We start from the raw sequence: 21,336 nt of genomic DNA, 5'->3' as shown, positions 1-21,336 counted from the left end.
CGGGAAGATCCCACATGCCACGGAGCGGCTGGACCCGTGAGCCATCGCTGCTGAGCCTGCGCGTCCGGAGCCTGTGCTCCGCAGCGGGAGAGGCCACAACAGTGAGAGGCCCGCGTACTGCAAAAAAACAAACAAACAAAAAAAACAAGCAGCAGAAAATTCCAGTTTTGAAGCTGTTAAGGAAAAGGTGAGGAGAACAAACGTTAGGAAAAAAATAATTTTTTTGGCCGCATTGCGCGGCTTATGGGATCTTAGTTCCACCAGGGATCGAACCCAGGCCCACGGCAGTGAAAGTGCCGAGTCTTAACCACTGGACTGCCAGGGAATTCCCCAAAAGTTAGGAATTAAAAGCATAGAAAGCTGTTTGATACCTAGCTTCTCTGACTCTAGAAGTAAGTGTCTTCACGGTAAACTAGCATTTTCTTTATTAATTATCTGTTCTTTAGGTATTATTTATGACTGCTCCTCTTCTGAGAAAGTGCCCAGAACTTTGACAGTAATCCTTCGTGCCATCTTTATCATTTAGCCTTAGTCCTAAACAGATCTGGTGAGGATCTTGTCTAGAGAGAGAGCTGAAAGGAGGGGTCTCAGAGTGGTAAGGGGAGGAGTGATCAGGCTCAAGGAATTATAGTATCTGGCTTCTGAATGAAGCTAGTTCTGCATAGGAAACGTTCAGAGAATACTAAGTAATTCATGAGTCGCAAAACCTCAGGATAAAAGCTTGAATATCATCATCCCTCGCTGTTTTAACAAACCGCAGATCGCCATTAATTTTGCCTGATTTTACATAAAGAATAATGCACTCCCTGCAAGGGAAAAGGTGCAGTCTCTCAAGGAGCATATCTTTTTGTTGTGATGTGTCAGCGATTCAGAGAGAAAGGCGGGGAAGGGAGGAGTGTTAGTCTCCAAAATACTCGACGTCATATCCCTCAACTATGTTCCCAGAGCCAAAAAACAGAAACTCAGAGAAATTAGACTATCTTGATTTGCATCATAAACTAGTGTCCAGAATTCTAGACTATACAGCAGAGCTTTGTGTCCAGTTTTTTGGCGATTTACTCTATTTGAGTTTACAGGAAAGGCTCTAGAGTAGTGTTCTGAAGGACCATGGAGCATCTGCGTGGGGGGTACATCTCAGTCAGAAGAAGGAGAACGCAAGGGCATGAAGCATGGGCTTCAGGGACCCATGGGGGGTTTGCTGTGACTACAGAGGGTAGTGTGGGCCAAGGGATCACAAAGAACCGAGCGTGCCCCGATGTGGCTCTTGGTCTTCGCTAGGGACAAACGCAATCAGATCTGTGGGGTTTTTAAAATTAATTAATTTATTTATTTTTGGCTGCGTTGGGTCTTCGTTGCTGTGTGCAGGCTTTCTCTAGTTGCAGCGAGCAGGGTCTGCTCTTTGTTGTGGTGCATGGGCTTCTCATTGCAGAGCATGGGCTCGAGGTACGGGGGCTTCAGTAGTTGTGGCTCGCGGGCTCTAGAGTGCAGGCTCAATAGTTGTGGCGCACGGGCCTAGTTGCTCCGCGGCATGTGGGATCTTCCCAGACCAGGGCTTGAACTCGTGTCCCCTGCATTGGCAGGCGGATTCTTAACCACTGTGCCACCAGGGAAGTCCTTAACAAGCTTTTTAAGAGGATCTCTTTCAGAGTTTCTCCAAGAGTAGTCCTGAGAATTTGCAGGGGCATCTCTCTGGGAAGCTGCACTTTTCTTAAGCTGCTGAGAGCCTCTTTTGCACACTAATGTATGAGAACCTCCAGGAGGCTGGTTTTTAGGCAGGATTCCCTGCCTCCGTTTCAACCATTGGGAATGGTTGGCCCTGGGTCCAGGGTAAATTCTGTGTATGTTGATGAATAGTCATAAACCATGAACACTAAAGAGGTTTCAAGTTCTAATAGAAGAGGGTGAGATTTGGTGATTTTTTTTTTCTTTTGCTCATCTGTATTTACATTTTTTTCTACTTGCAGTACTTGTATACTAAGAAAAAAGAAAACGCTAAATAAGATAAATTTAATGAGCATCCAGTATTTGCAAGCACGGAACAAGCTCATGGAAGAAATGAGTTGCCCCAAAAGGGTTACATAGGCAGGGAAGTGCCGTTGTTTTCAGCAGGAAAGCGGGGCCTTGTAACAACAGGAAGCTCTGGGAGGCCGCAGTACCCAGGCTTTCAAGCAGAGCGGTTCTCGAAACAATGGCTGCCTGTGGCTCGGGAATATTGGGCAGGAAATGAAAGGATGCTGGGAGGGGGTGTGCCAGAGGAGCTGATAAGCGCTACCTGGCTGTTCTTCACTTAGGCCTAGCAGGCCAATGATGAAGTTGTTTTTCTAAACGCTCCCCATCTTTCATTAGCAAAGATGATTTTAGGAAAACACAGAAATGAAAAGAACCATGGTGCCACAGGTCTGGAAACCATTAGGAAGCTAAGCCTCCCAGGAAACCAGAAGTACAATAAGCAAGGGAAGGTATTTCTTGCTCTGAGGGCACGGTCCCCTTCAGTTGGGGGGGAACTTCAGGCCATTTTTTTGGAGTTCCCTGGTTTGGTTCCTGGAAGGACTGCCTCCCTGGTAATCAAAATAGCACTGGGGGGCTTCCCTGGTGGCGCAGTGGTTGAGAGTCTGCCTGCCGATGCAGGGGACACGGGTTCGTGCCCCGGTCCGGGAAGATCCCACGTGCCGTGGAGCGGACGGGCCCGTGAGCCATGGCCGCTGAGCCTGCGCGTCCAGAGCCTGTGCTCCGCGATGGGAGAGGCCACAACAGTGAGAGGCCCGCGTACCTCAAAAAAAAAAAGAATAACACTGGGGTTAATAGGAGTCCAGCCATACCAAAGGAGATACGTGTAAACCTCCTGAGATTGAAGTTTATATTTATTTAACACAAATTTCTGTTCTCATGGGTGGGACAAGTTGGGGAGTCAATTAACAATACAAAAACAAAACTAATAAAAAAGAATGCTAATGCTTTGCCCTAGAAGACCTAGATAAAAACCAGAACAAGTAGGAGTGAGGACCTGAACATTGCAGGTAAAAGTCAGATCTGCCTTCTTAATTTCTAGCCCACCTTCTCCCCAGCTTCATCCAGGAAGTTCACAGGTCATGGGATGTTAGACCTGGAAGGAACATTAGCAATCGTCTAGATTCAGAACTTGAACCTAGTGCAGATGAAAATCTGAGGCTGGGAGTAGCTATTTTTTTGGTCAAGGATATACAGCTGGTTCATGTTGCTTTAACTGATAGGTACCCAGCACCGAGTACCTGTGAGTCACCTGGGGGCAACTCAAAGAGGAACACAGTTACTCTCCTCAAAGGTCTGAAATCTAGTACCTGGAGGTCAGGACTAGAACCCAGGTTTCTTAACTCCTTGTTGTTAAGTCCTTCTCTGTCATCAGGTTGCTCTTAGACATGAAATCAGCTCAGCTTTCTGTGGTTTTCTGGTCTTCCCCATGCCTGGTCTGTGCCTGGGTTTTCCTGGTGTGGAGGTTAGGTTTATACAATGTTCTGGAAAGTGCATGAACTTGGAATTCAGACAGACTCATAATTGCACCCCAGCTTTGCCACTAGCTGTTTGACCTTGGGCAAGCCATCCGACCACACCAAACCTTAGTTTTCCATCTATAAAATAGGAATAGTAATGTGTACACCTCAGAGTTGTGAGAATTAAATGAAATAATGATCGTTAAGCATGGGACCCCACATAGCATTTGGTTAGTGCATCCCATGACCACCTACTAAGGCATGCAAAAAAAGAGAAAAAAATGGCCTGGACACACTCAGACGAGAAAAAAACTTACATTGTCCTCATTCTTCAGATGATTGGTGTTAGTGACCCATACAGTTCAAGAAGCAGGTTTATTTTCCCTGTTTTGTCTCATTAGCCTGCTCAGCTCCATCCCTTCTCCTTCTGGGACTCTCTCTGGGGGCAGACGTGGCCATCCTCTTTATCCATCACTGCAGAAGAGCCTCCATCCGTGACGTCTCAAGGAGCAGGTGGCAAGAAAGAGAGGGTCTGTTAGTCCAGGAACTAAAATCTTGATTGGGTGATCCAAGCTGACTGTGGTCTTGACGCAGTTCAACTGAGGAGTTAAACGACTTGTTGGCAATGATAAGGGAATTGATGCTCATAGCTGGGCCTGGGAGTGTGCTGGGGCATGCCTGAAAGAGCTTTCTGGCATCTGCAAGCAGCCTTATGGAGTGAGTGACGTCTGCCCGACAACTCCCCTGAGAGCGACGTCAGACAGTAGGAAGCACAAGCCAAAAAAGTTTTCATAAATTATACAAAGCCTATACAAAGCCTCCATGTTCAGCAAGGGACAAAAGGGACATTCTCAGCAAAGGGACATTTTCTGCACCATTCCTGTGTACCAGGTGAACAGGGCCAGTTCTAAGCCCAAGGCCGTCTGAGGGTTCCTCCAGGTTTGTTCTATGTGTAGCCTCATCACACCCCACCCGGTTTCCCTAGTCAGCTCTGCCTTCCCTCATGGTCACAACCCTCCCCTCCCCCAAACCCAAAAAACACCCCGGAGGCCCCTTTCACAGTCCCTCCTAGGCTGTTTCCACTTGCTCATTAACTGATGATGTGTGGTCCCAGATATTTCACTGCCCTCAACCAGCCTTTTATCTTTGAGTCACAAAGGCACTTACCTTTCGTTTTATTTATTTGTTTGTTTGTTTGTTTTGCGGTACGCGGGCCTCTCACTGTTGTGGCCTCTTCCGTTGCGGAGCACAGGCTCCGGACGCGCAGGCTCAGCGGCCATGGCTCACGGGCCCAGCCACTCCGCGGCATGCGGGATCCTCCCGGACCGGGGCACGAACCCGTGTCCCCTGCATCGGCAGGCGGACCCTCAACTACTGCGCCACAAGGGAAGCCCAGGCACTTACCTTTCTTTTTTATTTATTTATTTATTTTTATTTTTTATTTTTTGCGGTACACGGGCTTCTCACTGCTGTGGCCTCTCCCGTTGCGGAGCACAGGCTCCGGATGCGCAGACTCAGCGGCCATGGCTCACGGGCCCAGCCGCTCCGCGGCATGTGAGATCTTCCCAGACCGGAGCACGAACCCACGTCCCCTGCATCGGCAGGCGGACTTGCAACCACTGCGCCACCAGGGAAGCCCGGCACTTACCTTTCTTAAAGAAATTTTCGGAAGCAACTAGAAAAGAGTGAGGCTTCTCACCTCCCCTTTCATCCTCGGCAAAGCGTACGAGGTCCTCTGCTCTGACCCTAAAGGGACACCTTATTTTCCTTTGTTGGATCGATATGTTTGTGGCAAGTCTTTTCCTTCATATCATCCCCTCCTCTACCCACCTTTCTCAAAAGCCTGTTCCCTTGAAGGGAAGAATTCCAGGGTTACCCCTACTGAGGCAGCTGCATGGATTGGACATTATTCTAAGGGCAATGGGAAGCCAGTGAATGTTTTGGAATAGGGGAGCTTTTCCATAGTGTTTTAAAAGATTTGTTTGGTAGTGGAGCTCAAGATAGAATGCAGTCTTCCTAGCCTGTCAAAACTCCTCCAATTTACCTGAATTTACCTTCTCTTCCACCAGACTGGTCTAGTCAGCATTCCTGGAATTCACCACGTTATTTCTTGTTTTCCCGTCTTGTTTATACCATTCCCTGCTCTAGCTGCATCAGAAAGTGGGTGACGTTTACAAAGTGCTTATTATATGCCAGAGGCTTATTTAAGCTTTCTGCATGTATCACAGTATATAGTTGCATCACAGTATATAGTTGCATCACATTGTATCTTATCACATCACAGCATCTCAAATCACCCCCTAGGAACCAGCGTCTGAGTTCTTACTGCATGGCCTTATACATCCTCCTTTATCCACTGATCAACCTCACAGCATCGTGCGGCCCAGGGGTGAGGGTCCTGCCTCAGCCCTCTCTAACAAGGTCCCTCTCAGACTGTCAGCTCTCTATAATGTACACAATTTCCTGTTCTTTTTCAACACCTAAAAGCCCTGCCTGACTTCCCCCACCATTGTGTAATCTTTTAGAAGAACTTCTGTCACGGTTTTGTGTCTCTCAAGGGCCCTTAACATATTTTGCTTGATCATTTCATACCGGCCAAGTTACTTAATACCTGTGAGCTTCAATTCCCTCATTTACAAAGCAAAGATAAATACCTTCCTCAGAAAGTGGTTGTGAGGACTGCACTGGGTACAAATAATGCATGAAAGTGTAGTGCTCAGGGGTCGGCACGTAGTAGGTACACAGTAATTGTCTGTTCCCTCTTGGCTTCTTGAGGGCAAAGATCTTATTCACCTTTTTGTCCCTTGGGCTGGATAGCCCTGTGGTACATCTACTTTGGTAGAAGGAGAATCGTTGTCATTGGGAGGAGTGGGTGTACGGATGACAGAGACCTGAGAGCTCAGCTGGGATGAGTCAGGGTGTGGAGCAGAGGGGGGACCTGGACACTTGTGTGGGAAAGAGCTGACTTGATTTGGCATCTGAAACCCTGGAAGTGAGGAGGGGAGGGGACTCCAGGCTATAGTCCTCCATCAGGAGCCTCACCCAGCAGCGGAGCAGAGCTGGTTCTTGGTCACAGCAGGCCAGCAGGTTAGGCAAATACTTCCATTTAACAAGGAGTAATTACCTCACAGGGTCATTGGAAAGGACTTCAACAAACATGGAAATTGCCTCACTAACTTTAGAAAGCCCTTGGGCTTCTTTAACGAAACTTGGGTGTTTTTTGTTTTTTGTTTTTTGTTTTGCGGTTCGCGGGCCTCTCACGGCTGTGGCCTCTCCCGTTGCGGAGCACAGGCTCCGGACGCGCAGGCTCAGCGGCCATGGCTCACGGGCCCAGGCGCTCCGCGGCATGTGGGATCTTCCCGGACCAGGGCACGAACCTGTGTCCCCTGCATCGGCAGGCGGACTCCCAACCACTGCGCCACCAGGGAAGCCGGAAACTTGTTTTTTTAAAAACCAATTTTTTCTTTACAAAAATTATTTGTACCTCACCCTCATTATAGAAAATTCGGAAAAGCAAAATGAAGAATATAGAAAAGCAAAAACATACTATTAGCCTTTCAGTGTGTGTGTCTTTTATGATTTGAGAGATTGTGAAGGGTTGTGTAAACGGGACAGTCACTCTTGGCTGTTTATATTTGTATATCTTTTTCATTTTTTATTCTTCTGTTCCCCAGTGTTATTGCAATATAATTGATATACTCCAGTGTGTAAGTTTAAGGTGTACAGCATAATGGTCTGACTTACATAAATATATTGTGAAATGATTACCGCAGTAAGTTTAGTTAGCACCCATCATCTCATATACATACAATAAAAAGAGAAAGAAAAGAAAGAAAAAAATGTTTCCTTGTGATGAGAGCACTTAGGATTTACTCTCTTAACAATTTTCGTATATAATGTACGGCAACGCTAACTATAATCATCACACTGTACATTGCAGCTCTAGTACTCATTTATCTTGTAACTGGAAGTTGGTACCTTTTGACCACCTTCATCCAATTCCTGCTCCCCACCTCCCCCACCCTCTCCTCTGGTAACCACAAATCTGATCTCTTTTTCTATGAGCTTCATGTTTTTTTTAGATTCCACATATAAGGGAGATCATACAGTATTTGTCTTTCTCCGACTTATTTCACTTAGCATAATACCCTTAAGGTCCATCCATGTTGTCACAAACAGCAGGATTTCCTTATTTTTATGCTGAATATTATTCTGTTGTATATATATGCCACAACTTCTTTCTTTTTTAAGATTTATTTATTTATTTGGCTGCACTGGGTCTTTGTTGCTGTGCGCGGGCTTCCTCTACCTGTGGTGAGCAGGGGCTACTCTTCGCTGTGGTGCACGGGCTTCTCACTGCGGTGGCTTCTCTTTTTGTGGAGCACGGGCTCCAGGCATGCAGGCTCAGTAGTTGTGGCTCGCAGGCTCTAGAGCACAGGCTCAGCAGTTGTGGTGCACGGGCTTATAGTCCCTCCAAGGCACGTGGGATCTTCCCAGAGCAGGGATTGAGCCCGTGTCCCCTGCATTGGCAGGCAGACTCCCAACCACTGCGCCACCAGTAAAGTCCCTGCCACAGCTTCTTTATCCACTCATCTTTTGATGGACACGTTTCCATGTCTTGACTATTATAAATAATACTGCTATGAACTGCGAGGTGCAGATATCTTTTCAAGTTAGTGGTTTTGTTTCCTTTGGATATGTTCCCAGAAGTGTGATTGCTGGATCATATAACAGTTTTACTTTTTAATTTTTTTGAGGATCCATACTGTTTTCCATAGTGGCTGTACCAGGTTATAATCTCACTAACGGTGCACAAGGGTTCCCTTTTCTGCATATCCTCGCCAGCATTTCTCTCTTGTCTTTTTTTTTTTTAAATAAATAAATTTATTTATTTTTGGCTGTGTTGGGTCTTTGTTTCTGTGCGAGGGCTTTCTCTAGTTGCGGCGAGCGGGGGCCACTCTTCATCACCGTGCGTGCAGGCCTCTTCACTATCGTGGCCTCTCTTGCTGCGGAGCACAGGCTCCAGACACGCAGGCTCAGTAGTTGTGGCTCACGGGCCCAGTTGCTCTGCAGCATGTGGGATCTTCCCAGACCAGGGCTCGAACACGTGTCTCCTGCATTGGCAGGCAGATTCTTAACCACTGTGCCACCAGGGAAGCCCTCTCTCTTGTGTTTTTGGTGATGGTCATTCTAACTTGAGGTGATATCTCATTGTGGTTTTGATTTGCATTTTCCTAATGACTAGTGATGTTGAGCATATTTTCATGTATCTGTTGGCCTTTTGTATATCTTCTTTGGAGAAGTGTCTATCTTTTGCCCATTTTTTATTTGGATTATTTGGTTTTTTGCTATCGAGTTGTTTGACTTCTTTATATCTTTTGTATTTTAACCCCTTATCAGATACATGATTTGCAAATATTTTTCCTATTCCATAGGTTGTCTTTTCATGTTGTTGATTGTTTCTTTTGCTGTGCAGAAATTTTTAGTTTGATTTAGTCCTGCCTGTTTATTTTTTTTATTTTTTTTTTTTTGCGGTAGGCGGGCCTCTCACTGTTGTGGCCTCTCCCCCTGCGGAGCACAGGCTCCGGAGCACAGGCTCAGCGGCCATGGCTCACGGGCCCAGCCGCTCCGCGGCACGTGGGATCCCCCCAGACCGGGGCACGAACCCGTGTCCCCTGCATCGGCAGGCGGACTCCCAACCACTGCGCCACCAGGGAAGCCCCTGCCTGTTTATTTTTGATTTTGTTGCTCGTGCTTTATGTGTTATAGCCAAAAAAATCATTGCCAAGACCCATGTCAAGGAGCTTTTTTCCTATGTCTTCTTCTAGGAATTCTATGGTTTCATATCTTACATATCAGTCTTTAATCCATTTCAAGTTAATGTTTGTGAGTGGTATAAGGTACAGGTCTTGTTTCATTCTTTTACGTGTGAATATCCAGTTTTCTCAGCACAAATCTTTTCCCAGACTGTCTTTTCTCCATTGAGTATTCTTGGCTTCCTTGTGAAATACAATTGACCATATATTCTTGGGTTTATATCTGGACTCTTGGTTTTTTCCCACTGATCTTCTTTTCTGTTTTTATGCTAGTACCATAATGTTTTGTTTACTATAGCTTCATAGTATGGCTTGAAGTCAGGAAGTGTTTTTCATTTTTTTATCAGTATATATTGCTTCTGTAACTTTTTCAAAAGGAACTTAAAAATAGATGTTAACCACTAGGTGTTGAACACCTAAAAGCCATCACCACAGTAAGGTAGGGACTTCAGTGGTAGAGTTTCAGGCATATGGGTAGTCAAGGGCAAGGAACCAAACAGCTCTCCTTAAATGGTGCTTCCATACCTGGCCACTAACTCATGGGATCTGCCCTCTTGATGGGGAGGGTTTGAGTCAGGTAGGTGTAGCTTGGGGCTTTTTCTAAAGTTCCTCCTCAGTGTGGTACCATGAAAAAAGCATGAGCTTTGGAGTCAGACAAACCTAGGTTTGGATCCCAACTCTGACACTTAGGAATTGTGATGCTGGGCAACTTGCCTAACCTCTCTGAGAATCAGCTTTCACATTTTCAAAATGGAGAATTTTATGTCTTTTGTGGATTGGCTATGATTATAGAATGGAGAATGCTGTTAAAAGAGAGAGAGAGAGAAAAAAAAGCACCTCATGTAGTGCCTGGCACATAAAAAGTGTTTTCTTCTTTGAAAGACCCAGAAATCAATGGAGGACTGAAAACCCATCTGGAGAGTAATGACCAATCCCTTGTTTAGCAAAACATTTCAAGTGCTTGTGTTTTCAAGCCTATTCTAGATGAATGAGACAGAACTATCCTCATTGTCCCTAAAGAGCTCACAACTCAGTGATGGAGATGACATAGGTTCAGGCAACACCTAGCACTTAGTGCTGGATAAGAGCAGGTTTGCAATATGTATGTGCTGAATTGGATTTTTTTAATGAAAAGTTTTGGGGAAAGGTAATATATTCTTACAGTTCAAAACTCAAAAGTAGGGCTTCCCTGGTGGCGCAGTGGTTGAGAGTTCGCCTGCCGATGCAGGGGACGTGGGTTCGTGCCCCGGTCCGGGAAGATCCCACATGCCGCGGAGTGGCTGGGCCCGTGAGCCATGGCCACTGGGCCTGCGTGTCCGGAGCCTGTGCTCCGCAACGGGAGAGGCCACAACAGTGAGAGGCCCGCGTACTGCAAAAAACAAAACAAAACAAAAAAACCCCTCAAAAGTATAAAAGAGTATACAATGAGGAGTCTCCCTCTTACTCATAGCCCTGGCATCAGCTTCCCAGTTTCTTTTCCCATAGGCAACTATAGTTATTACTTTATTATGCATCCTTCCATAGATATTTAATGCATATACAAAGGAATTGTATAGCTGTTCTGTTATTCTCTCTTTTTAAAAAAACAAATGCTTGTATACCATTACACTGGTCTGTGCCTCATTCTTTCTGCTTAACAATATATCTTGGAGACTGCTGTATATCAGTACATGAAAGTTTCCGCATTCTTTTTGATGACTATATAGTATTCCATTATATGGATATTCCATTATTTATATAAATAGCTTCCTATTGATGAACAATCTCATGCTATTACAAAAATTGCTGCAATGAATAACCTTGTAGATATAGAAATGTTCTAGAATTGGAATAATGAAAATGTTCTGAAATGTGCTTGTTGCTTAACTGTCAATATAGTGTAAACCACTTAATTATGTGCTTTAAAAGGGTGAATTTTATGACATTTGATTTATATCTCAATTTTTTTAAAGTTTAGAGAAACAGAAAAAGAAACTTTACTCCAAGGAGGACAGGCTAAATCCTGACATATTTAAAAAAAATTTTTCCTTGGAAAATTGGAAAGCAGTTAATTTGCTTTTTGTAAAGAACAGAGAACATTATACTTTAAAAAATAAACACCACGAATTTTCAGACTTTTCTATAATTCTACATTAGGTCAGGAGGAAGAGAGAAGAGGTTAAAACAGGGAGGAGAAAGAAGAATCAAAGAGAGAGAGTTGCAGGAGGACAGCGACCCCTCAGGCAAGCCAAGGCCCACAGAGGCTGGGAGGAGCGTGCCACAGGAGAGATGGAGGTACAGGAGAGATGGAGGCGCAGGAGACATGGAGATGCAGGAGAGATGGAGGCTCAGGATACATGGAGACGCAGGAGACACGGAGGCTCAGGAGACATGGGGGTGCAGGAGACATGGAGGCTCAGGAGAGATGGAGGCGCAAGAGAGATGGAGGCTCAGGAGAGATGGAGGCACAGGAGAGATGGAGGCTCAGGAGAGATGGAGGCACAGGAGAGATGGAGGCTCAGGAGAGATGGAGGCACAGGAGACATGGAGGCTCAGGAGAGATGGAAGCACAGAAGAGATGGAGGCTCAGGAGAGATGGAGCCTCAGGAGACATGGAGGCTCAGGAGACATGGAGGCACAGGAGAGATGGAGATGCAGGAGACATGGGGGTGCAGGAGACATGGAGGCTCAGGAGAGATGGAGACGCAGGAGAGATGGAGGCTCAGGAGAGATGGAGGCTCAGGGGACATGGAGGCTCAGGAGAGATGGAGGCACAGGAGACATGGAGGCGCAGGAGACATGGAGGCGCAGGAGACATGGAGACACAGGAGACATGGAGGCGCAGGAGACATGGAGGCTCAGGAGACATGGAGGCTCAGGAGAGATGGAGGCGCAGGACATGGAGGCGCAGGAGACATGGAGACGCAGGAGACATGGAGGCGCAGGAGACATGGAGGCACAGGAGACATGGAGACACAGGAGACATGGAGGCGCAGGAGACATGGAGGCTCAGGAGACATGGAGGCTCAGGAGAGATGGAGGCGCAGGACATGGAGGCGCAGGAGACATGGAGACGCAGGAGACATGGAGGCGCAGGAGACATGGAGGCGCAGGAGACATGGATGCACAGGAGAGATGGAGTTGCAGGATCGAGGAAGGAGGGGAGAGAAATACAGAGCAGGAGCTGGCAGAGGGAGAAGGTACAGGAGCCACTCTGACGACTCTTAGATTCCTGCAGAATGGAAAGCTGGGAAGTTCTCTGCTGACAACCAGAAATAATAGAAAAGTGATTGAAATCTTTACTTCATCTCTTTAAAAATGCCGTAGTACAGCAGGCTTATTCACAGCACAGCAGAGCTGCCTGAAGCCCTCACTCTCTCCCCTGTGCACAGCAGGAGATTCTCAAAGATTTCTTCCCTGTTCAGCGGCTTACCTCTCTCTGACTCTCCCCCTGCAAGTATCAGTTCTTCATCCACCAGTGATCCTTGGTCCTCTATCACCTCAGTCAAGGTGATGAATATATCCATCATGCCCAAAAGTTTCCTCGGCCCCTCTGCAGCTCCTGCCTCCTGCCTTTTCCCTGCTTTCTCCCACTATAAATTAGTTTGCATTTTCTTGAGTTCTATGTGGATGGAATCATATAGCATGTACTCTTCTATAGAATGGCTTCTATCACCCATATGCTATATCATCCCTTGTTATTGCTGAGTGTAGTCCATTGCATATATGTACCACTAGACTTTACTCTGACGGTTAGAGATGCAGGACCCAGAGAGGGAATGAAATATGACCAGTACAGGACCTTAACAAAAATCCAGAATGGGGCGGGAGGAGTGCCGTATTTCCCTAAAACACAAATGCAATTTGCACTGTGAAAGAATGAGGCTGCCATGATCACACAACTGATCAAATAAAACTGTGTTTGTTCCAATCTCCATCTCCAGATCTGATCAGATTCCAGCCATACAGGGAAGTGGGGCACCTTAGCAGTCATTACCTCTGGGGGAATTCAGAGAAATGATTTGATTGCTGACCTTTTCTGCCCTAAACCCTTGAAGACGTTTGGAATTGAGGAGAGAAGCACCCCCACGTTATTTATGAGTATAAAATGACTCTTAGTTGTAGCAAGTTGGACCAAATGAAACAAAGGACTTTAAAACGTTCTGTAAATTGTAAAGCATAAATCAAAGGCAAAGCCTTCTGTTCCGTCAGAAACCACCTCAGGATTTATTTTGTGCTCCGATTAAAATTTAACGTTAAAGATCGCTGCTCCAGGAACAACCAAACCAAACCAAACAAAAAAGGGACTTAGAAAACCATCAGTGCGATAATTCAAAGAAGTCATAATGTTATATCATAATCAGCAACTGTGTGTACCTCTGTAGGAGGAGACTTAATGTTCTTTGGGTCCATGATAAATCCCACAGAACTAGTTCTGTGGCTCCAACTTTCTGTAGCGACCTAAACAGACAATGGAGGCTTTCTTTCCATCTATACCTACTCAGCCATTTTGTATCAAGCTTCTATCCTGTCCAGAATCCTAGGGCGTCCCCAGTTTGGTTGGGCCCCAGGAACAACAGCCTAAAGAATTCTGAGACTTTGAGATGATACTCTTGGCAGCCCCTGCAACACCACCGACCAGTATTACCTTTAGAGCCTTGCTCCCCGAAGTATGGGCTGCAGATTGGCTGTATCTGAATCACCTGGTAATTTGCTAGAAATGCAAATTCTTGACTCCCTCCCTCCACCCTCCCATTGGAATCTGCATGTTAACAAGATCCCCGGGGATTTGTATCCACATTAAAATATGAGAAGCTCTGGTCTAGACAGTCGTTCTTCAACTTCAGCGTGCATCAGAATCACCTGGGAAGCACCTGCTGCTGCTGGACTTCATCTAGGGACCACAGTCTGAGAACCACTGCTCTGGCTCTAGAGCTGGATGATTACAGAGATCAGGTGGATCCTTTCTCATTTACTGAGTATGATGGAGAATTCCTATGTCTTCCAACTCGGCCCAAGACGAGAATCCAAGAAAGCTAACACGCCTCAGGGACCAGGACCATGGCCTTTTCCCTTGGGTTGTTTTAATATTGCCTCCTGTTTAAACAGAGCTGTGGACTAGAGATTCTGGGGCCTCGGTACCAAATTTATGGCAGAGGCTCCATCCGGGAATGTGTTTTCCTCACCTTTAAAACAAATGGAGCCTGAGGTTATACAACTGAGAGCCATGCTACTGGGAGGTGGGTCTTTGGGAATGGGATAGGACAGATTGGTGGCCCTGCACTGCCCGTCTGTGGAGTGTTCCTTATAGAAGCCCTTTGAGGCTGAGGCTTTTGTCTTTGAGTCCTGTTTGGGAATGCTCCGAGTTCTCAAGTCCACCTGTGCTGTGCAACAGCCACATACCTTGGTACAGACTCACATTGTGAAACACATCATGGTCAAGCACAGTTCCAGGACTGCTAACGAAATCTGTACACTGTTGGGTCAGGACTGCTGCCTTTGTATTATGAAGATACACCTCAATGCATAGAAAAATGACCTCAACCAGAGAGGGACACAAAAGCCACTCTGAATAGGGAGGTGAGTGTTGACTTGTAAGAGGTTGGTCAGCGCTAACCCAACTGCCCATCAGATGGGAAGCAGCAAACTGTTTTCACCAAGACTGAATCTCACAGATGATAAATTTACATCATATAGAAGCTTCAACTAGAAATAACTGTCATTGTTGAATGCTGCTTATATGCCAGGGTCTGTGCTAAGTATTTACAAGTATTACTTCAATCCTAGCTATGAGGTTAATATCACTGTTATCCTCATTTTACAGATGTGGAAACTATGAAATGGAATTATTGCATATTTTGCCCAAGGTTACAAAGGCAGTTTGGCATTCAAACCTGTGCTCTTGACCATGACCTTGCGTGGCAGGTTACAGAACAACATCTTGTTGTGGGTGGGAAAGAGTCAACCTACTGTGCACAATAGGGCTTTTTTTTTTTTTTTTAAACAATACAGCTTTTTAAAGCATGGGAACTCTGTTTGCTTATTTATTTATTTATAAAATTTATTTAGAGGCATGAGGCATAAATAGGGCTCTCAACAAGAACCCCATTTCATAAAATAGATCAAAGTATAGCTTTTCTAATTGAAGCCAGGCAGGGGGCTCTGGACCCCTGCCCATACTCACAGCCCCTTCTCCGCCACACCCACTCCTACCCTGTATTCACTCACAGGGAATAGTTCCACCTCTGTGGTCTCTGATCTCAATATTTCCAATCCCAAGTTCACTTCCTGCCCTCTTTCCACCTTGGGTAACTAAGAAGCTTCTCACCAGTTGGTCATGAATGAAAGGGGCAAAACATGGATGTGTCCTGGAGAAGAAAGGCTCTGGGGATGCACAGCCTTTGAGAGGTGGGTGGAATACTTTAAGTATGATGAATTTTACTCAGCACCTAAAATGATAGTTAGTGGTTGAAGGAAATGATGGGGGAATTGTTTAGGAAGTATTGTAATATAGAATCCAGGAAGAACATTGAGCCTGAACACCTAGTATCTACCCATGTAAAGGTCCAGTCCAGCTTAGTATTGTGTGTGGGTATGATCATGTGCATTAAGCATTAATGGATGGGCTTTAGTCTAATCCAAGGCATTAATGGACTGAGTATGTTTTGGGGGAGTGAGCACAGTGCTAACCCAAGCCCTGGTTCATGGAGTTCCCATACCACCTCTGTGCCTGAGGACTTCAGCACCCAAGGCTTTGGTAGTTCCAGACCATCTACAACACTCTCACAGAGGGACCTCCTGTGGATCTGCCCAAGGACCAAAGTGGCAAGTGACTTGCCACTCTCTCCATGCCATCCAGAAGGCCTGTGGCTGCCATTCTGGGTCACTGAGCTGGCTGGGCTGCTTCTCTCCTCAGGTTCAGCCCTGAGGAGAGAACAGCATAGCCAGACCCTTCTACCCAGACACTGGACTTCTGGAGTGGCAGGAATTTGAGAGGCCATGTTGGTCCCTTATATGAGGTCCATTCTATCAATGACTGGTTTGACCCATTTGGTGGTGGTGCCGGCAGGGGGTGGGGGGGAGGTTCTCACCTTTAAAAAAAACCACTTAACACCTTTAAATCACCTTTAAATTAACATTTTGGCAGATATTCTTCCAGTCTTTTTTCCCCTTGCAGTTTTTTAAACATAGCTGTATTCACAGGGTATATTTGATTTTGTGCCTTGTTCTTCTTTTACCTACCTACATCAGAAGCATTTTTCCATGTGTTAAATCACTTTTCATAAGCAACAAGTACTCTTGAGTGAGGTAAATAAATTTACCTGCCCCTTGGTTTCTTCATGTGTAGACTAGGCAAGAGTTCTCTAATTTTATCACACAACAGTCACCTAGAAGGCTTTTTAAAACACAGATTGCTGGGCGCCACCTCCAGAATTTCTGATTCAGTGGGTGCGAGTGGGCCCTGGGAATTTGCATTCCCAACAGGTTCCCAGGAGATGCCGGTGCTACTGGTCAGGGGACCACACTGGGAGAACCAGTGACATGAGGAGATTGTGTTGTGGGATTTCCAAGGTCACTGCTGGTTTCAGAAATCTAAGTGTTAGCATATTTTACAAATTCTTAAAAAAAAAAACCTAACTTTTAAAACACATGGGTTTTCTGAACTTTAACAAAACCCTATGATTTTTTTTAAATATCGAAGAACATCATCTACCATTTACAAGTAATTGTTTCCACTTGTAGCTCATATGCATTCCATACTTACTTCTCTTTGAAGTTACCTGGATTTTTAAAAGGCTATCTTTAAAAGACAGTCAGACTTATACCTAATACTTTATTTTTTCTTTTCCGTTGCATAGTTCCATATGTATTGAAGAGCTGTGCAGAATTTATAGAGACTCACGGCATTGTGGATGGAATTTATCGGCTTTCAGGAGTCACCTCAAACATACAACGGCTAAGGTAAGCCAAAGAATAGCCCCCCCAAAGGATTCTTCCATGATCCTTCCTCTGTCCATACGTCTATCTGCAGGTGTTGGGGGTATTAAAAGCTGAAGGGATTGAGGGAAGGATGGCAGGGCAGAGGATCAAGTGCTGATGTTTTCACATGCCTAACTCTTCTTAATCTAATCAGGAAGCTCTCCAGTCTGATGTAATTCTTTCCAACAAAAACTCCTGAGGGCTTTTCATCTGTTCCTATGCCTTGCACCAGATTTATCCCTCTTAGGTAGATTCAATTGAACTCAAATGATTTAAATTGCAAGATGGGAAAAAATGATGTATTATTACTCACTTGCCTACCCACAGCTCAGATCCCCATTACATGGTATTCAGAACTTGCAGGTCATCGTGAGTTTTTCTGCTGGCACACACTCAACATTTGATATTTCATCTGGTCGAGAAATCAGAAGTCTGCATGATTGTGCATTTCTCTAATGGATGCCTGTGTTTTTAAAATTATTGATAGAGGAACTATTTCCAATTCTATGGATTTATCCTAAACAATTCTAAAATGCATCCTAGAATTTTTTGGAAGAAATTTCTATCACACTGAATTAAGAGGACAGTAATCTTCTTTATATGTATTATATCTGTAAAATAAAGGGAGTGCCTATAGTGTATATATAGAATATACACATTATATATAATATATGTACTATTGCATGACTAAAAGAATAGGTTTATGTATTTTGAATATTGTTCTTTAATACAAAAATAACATATTTTAATATATTTATTATACATTCTTTAGTTACAAATGTAGACTTTTCAAATAAAACATTCTTGTTACAAGATTAATATGTAAAATTTACATCGTGCAGGTAATTCATTTTTTTATCTTCTTCCTCCTATTTAGTTTTCTGTCCCTCCTCCTCAAATCTCAATTGTCATGAAACTATACCAAAGGAATAAAACATTCTTTTTACTCCCAGAGAAGTGATAGCTGTTAAAAAATTACTGGTTTATTGCAGCCAAAGGGTTTTAACAGATCTATGTGCTTACATCATTTCACTAATTTACTCATGTGACAGTTTTCAGAGTTTCAACAGCAAGTATTTTTTTTTTTTTTTTTTTTTTTTTTTGCTGTACGCGGGCCTCTCACTGTCGTGGCCTCTCCCATTGCGGAGCACAGGCTCCGGACGCGCAGGCTCAGCGGCCATGGCTCACGGGCCCAGCCGCTCCGAGGCATGTGGGATCTTCCCGGACCGGGGCACGAACCCGCGTCCCCTGCATCGGCAGGCGGACTCTCAACCACCGCGCCACCAGGGAAGCCCAACAGCAAGTATTTTTAACGGTTTACTCTTAGCTCTGAAACATACTACACAGTAGCTGGTATCGTGGAAGGACATTTGGACAATGGCCAATTCTTTTTCACTTAAGGACTGACCTTAGCCTTGACAAGGGAAATTTCTGGCTAACTAAATGAATAAGCTCTAGATTGTTTGTGTTCTGCCCTGGTAAGAAAAACACATGCCTATGAATTTGAGGCCATTGCATGGTTTGCTTTTCAAGGCCTCACTCAGTTCCTGTCAGGTTCTGACAGCATCAGGGATTTCCCTTCCCTTTATTAAAGGGGCAGAACCCTACTACAGGAGAATGGGCAGCAAGCTGTTTCAAGATGCTGGTTCTGAGAGTCCGGTTGACTTTGTCAGTACATGTTTGACCAAATGAATACTCTCAAGAAAGCTAACTTCTCTTCTGCATTAAAGCGCAGATTTATCATCTTTTAAATAGATTTTTAAAAAAATAAATTTATTTATTTATTTTGGGCTGCATTGGGGTCTTCGTTGCTGCACGTGGCTTTCTCTAGTTGCGGCGAGCGGGGGCCACTCCCCGTTGCGGAGCTCGGGCTCTAGGCGCGCGCGCGGGCCCCAGTAGGTGTGGCTTGTGGGCTCCAGAGCGCAGGCTCAGCAGCTGTGATGCACGGGCCTAGTTGCTCCGCGGCCTGTGGGATCTTCCCAGACCAGGGCTCAAACCCGCGTACCCTGCATTGGCAGGCGGACTCCCAACAACTGAGCAATCAGGGAAGCCCTAAATCGATTTTTAACTTGTAAGTATATATTATTTGAGGCAGTATATTCATGTAACCTTGTTAGTAAATTTTTTTAAATTAGAAATGAGGCCTGGAATCTGACAATGCTCCCAAGCACCCCACTATAGGTTGTTTAAGAAGATATTTGTGGGCTTCCCTGGTGGCGCAGTGGTTGAGAGTCCTCCTGCCGATGCAGGGGACACGGGTTCGTGCCCTGGTCCGGGAAGATCCCACATGCCGCGGAGCGGCTGGGCCCGTGAGCCATGGCCGCTGAGCCTGTGCGTCCGGACCCTGTGCTCTGCAGTGGAAGAGGCCGCGGCGGTGAGAGGCCCGTGTACCGCAAAAAAAAAAAAAAAAAAAAAAAAAGAGAAGATATTTGTAAGCTCATTTGTCCTGTGGGAGTCACTATCAAGCAGCCTAGAAGTTTCCATTCAGCATCAAAGGGAGAGTTGATTGAAGTTCTCAAACCTTGAGTTTGAGTCTCCAGATAAAACAGGTTTGCTGACATGAATATGTGGACGTGAATGATAACAATCTGACTCACCCTGGTTTTGGTCTCTCCTCCAAGAAAGAGAAGTTCATTTAAAACAATATTTTGGAAAAACTGAACTCTCAACAGTGTTTTTGGAAAATTGTTTTCATATTTCCCCACTGTTCATAATTGAGACTACAGACATGAGAAATCCATTTGTAAATGGGATTATGTCTTTCTAATTACAGCAGCTTCTGCAGGGAAGATCCAGACCTGAAGTGGAAATCTTTCCTGTAGCTTCCTTGTGCCTGAAATAGAAGGTCTTTTTGAATCAAGGTCAAAAATATGGTCAAATCAGCAGTTTAGGGTCTTTTTACCCCCTAAGCAGCCAAGTAGCTGCTGACATGGAACACATGTTCCTGGGATTGTTATGTCTCTGTCTGTGTTGTTTCAGGCAAGAGTTTGGCTCAGATCAATGTCCAGATCTGACAAGGGAAGTGTACCTCCAGGACATCCACTGTGTGGGCTCCCTCTGCAAGCTCTACTTTAGGGAGCTGCCCAACCCTCTCCTGACTTATGAGCTCTATGAGAAATTCACGGTGAGTGTTTGGATTTCCGTTATGGTTACTGGGTGGGATGCACGAATGGGCCAAGGAAAGTTTCAGCACTAAAATTACAATAATAATACTCACCAGATGGTTGCCATTATCTTGGTGATGGAAGTAGGATGGTATAGTGAGGAAAGTAAGGTAGTGGGACTGTTTGCTAAATTTTTCCTTTCTTAAATTTTCAGAATCATGTTTGTTTGTGTGTAAGAACTGGGTTAAATCATCTCCACATTTATGTAACCAAATGCGTGTCATTATATAGGGAGGAAACTAAGAACCAGAGAATGAAGTGACTGGCCCAAGGTCACTCTGCCCCCTAGCAGGACAGGACCCTGAGGCTCCAGATGCTACCCCCATGGCTAATTCATTTCAGGCTATTCCTTCTGTGTTTCTTTTGGGGGTTGCACAAAGAGGTAGGTGGGTAGAGAAGGGAGAGAGAACAAACAGAAGTCAACCGAGAGGTCAGAAAGCTGGGAAGAGAAAAGATTCTGGGAAAAGCAGCCGAGAGGGAGTGCAGGTTAGGCCAGTGAGTTGGATTGGTGGAGGGTGGATGGGCAAGAGCAGAACACCTATATAGCAGCTGTATGGTCACCAAATAGGGTCCCCAGAGGAAAATGAGAAAGGAGGATAAATGCTTAGAGCATGTCTTTTTTTTTTTTTTAAATCTTTATTGGAGGATAATTGCTTTACAATGGTGTGTTAGTTTCTGCTTTATAACAAAATGAATCAGTTATACATATACATATGTCCCCATATCTCTTCCCTCTTGCGTCTCCCTCCCTCTCACCCTTAGAGCATGTCTTTAAAGACAGCATTAAAAATAGGGCTTGGACATTTGGCTGCAGGTGGGGAGGTGCAGAGTAGGTGAAGAGTTGGGTTTGACCAAGGTTGAGGCTCAGCTAGAAAAAGAGGAGGAGGGATATGAAAGTGTGTGCAAGGGAGTGATTGAAATAATTGACCG

The 21,336-nt window shown here is 45.1% G+C and overlaps 1 protein-coding gene across 1 annotated transcript in view; it reads left to right on the top strand.

Moving 5' to 3' along the window:
- Positions 1-21,336, top strand: part of ARHGAP31 (Rho GTPase activating protein 31) — a gene marked incomplete at both ends in the record, with an annotated part of 108,416 nt that overhangs the window by 46,514 nt on the left and 40,566 nt on the right. Inside the window, 2 exons of the mRNA XM_079704767.1 lie at positions 17,122-17,224; positions 20,222-20,366. Coding sequence (XP_079560893.1) covers positions 17,122-17,224; positions 20,222-20,366 — 248 coding nt within the window. The remainder of the gene's footprint in view (positions 1-17,121; positions 17,225-20,221; positions 20,367-21,336) is intronic.

The sequence above is a fragment of the Hyperoodon ampullatus genome, assembly GCF_949752795.1.
Source record: "Hyperoodon ampullatus genome assembly, chromosome: 5".
Classification (NCBI taxonomy): Eukaryota; Metazoa; Chordata; class Mammalia; order Artiodactyla; family Ziphiidae; genus Hyperoodon; species Hyperoodon ampullatus.
The sequence above is the reverse complement of the archived record's forward strand: the minus strand, read 5'-3'. Positions and strand labels throughout refer to the sequence as shown.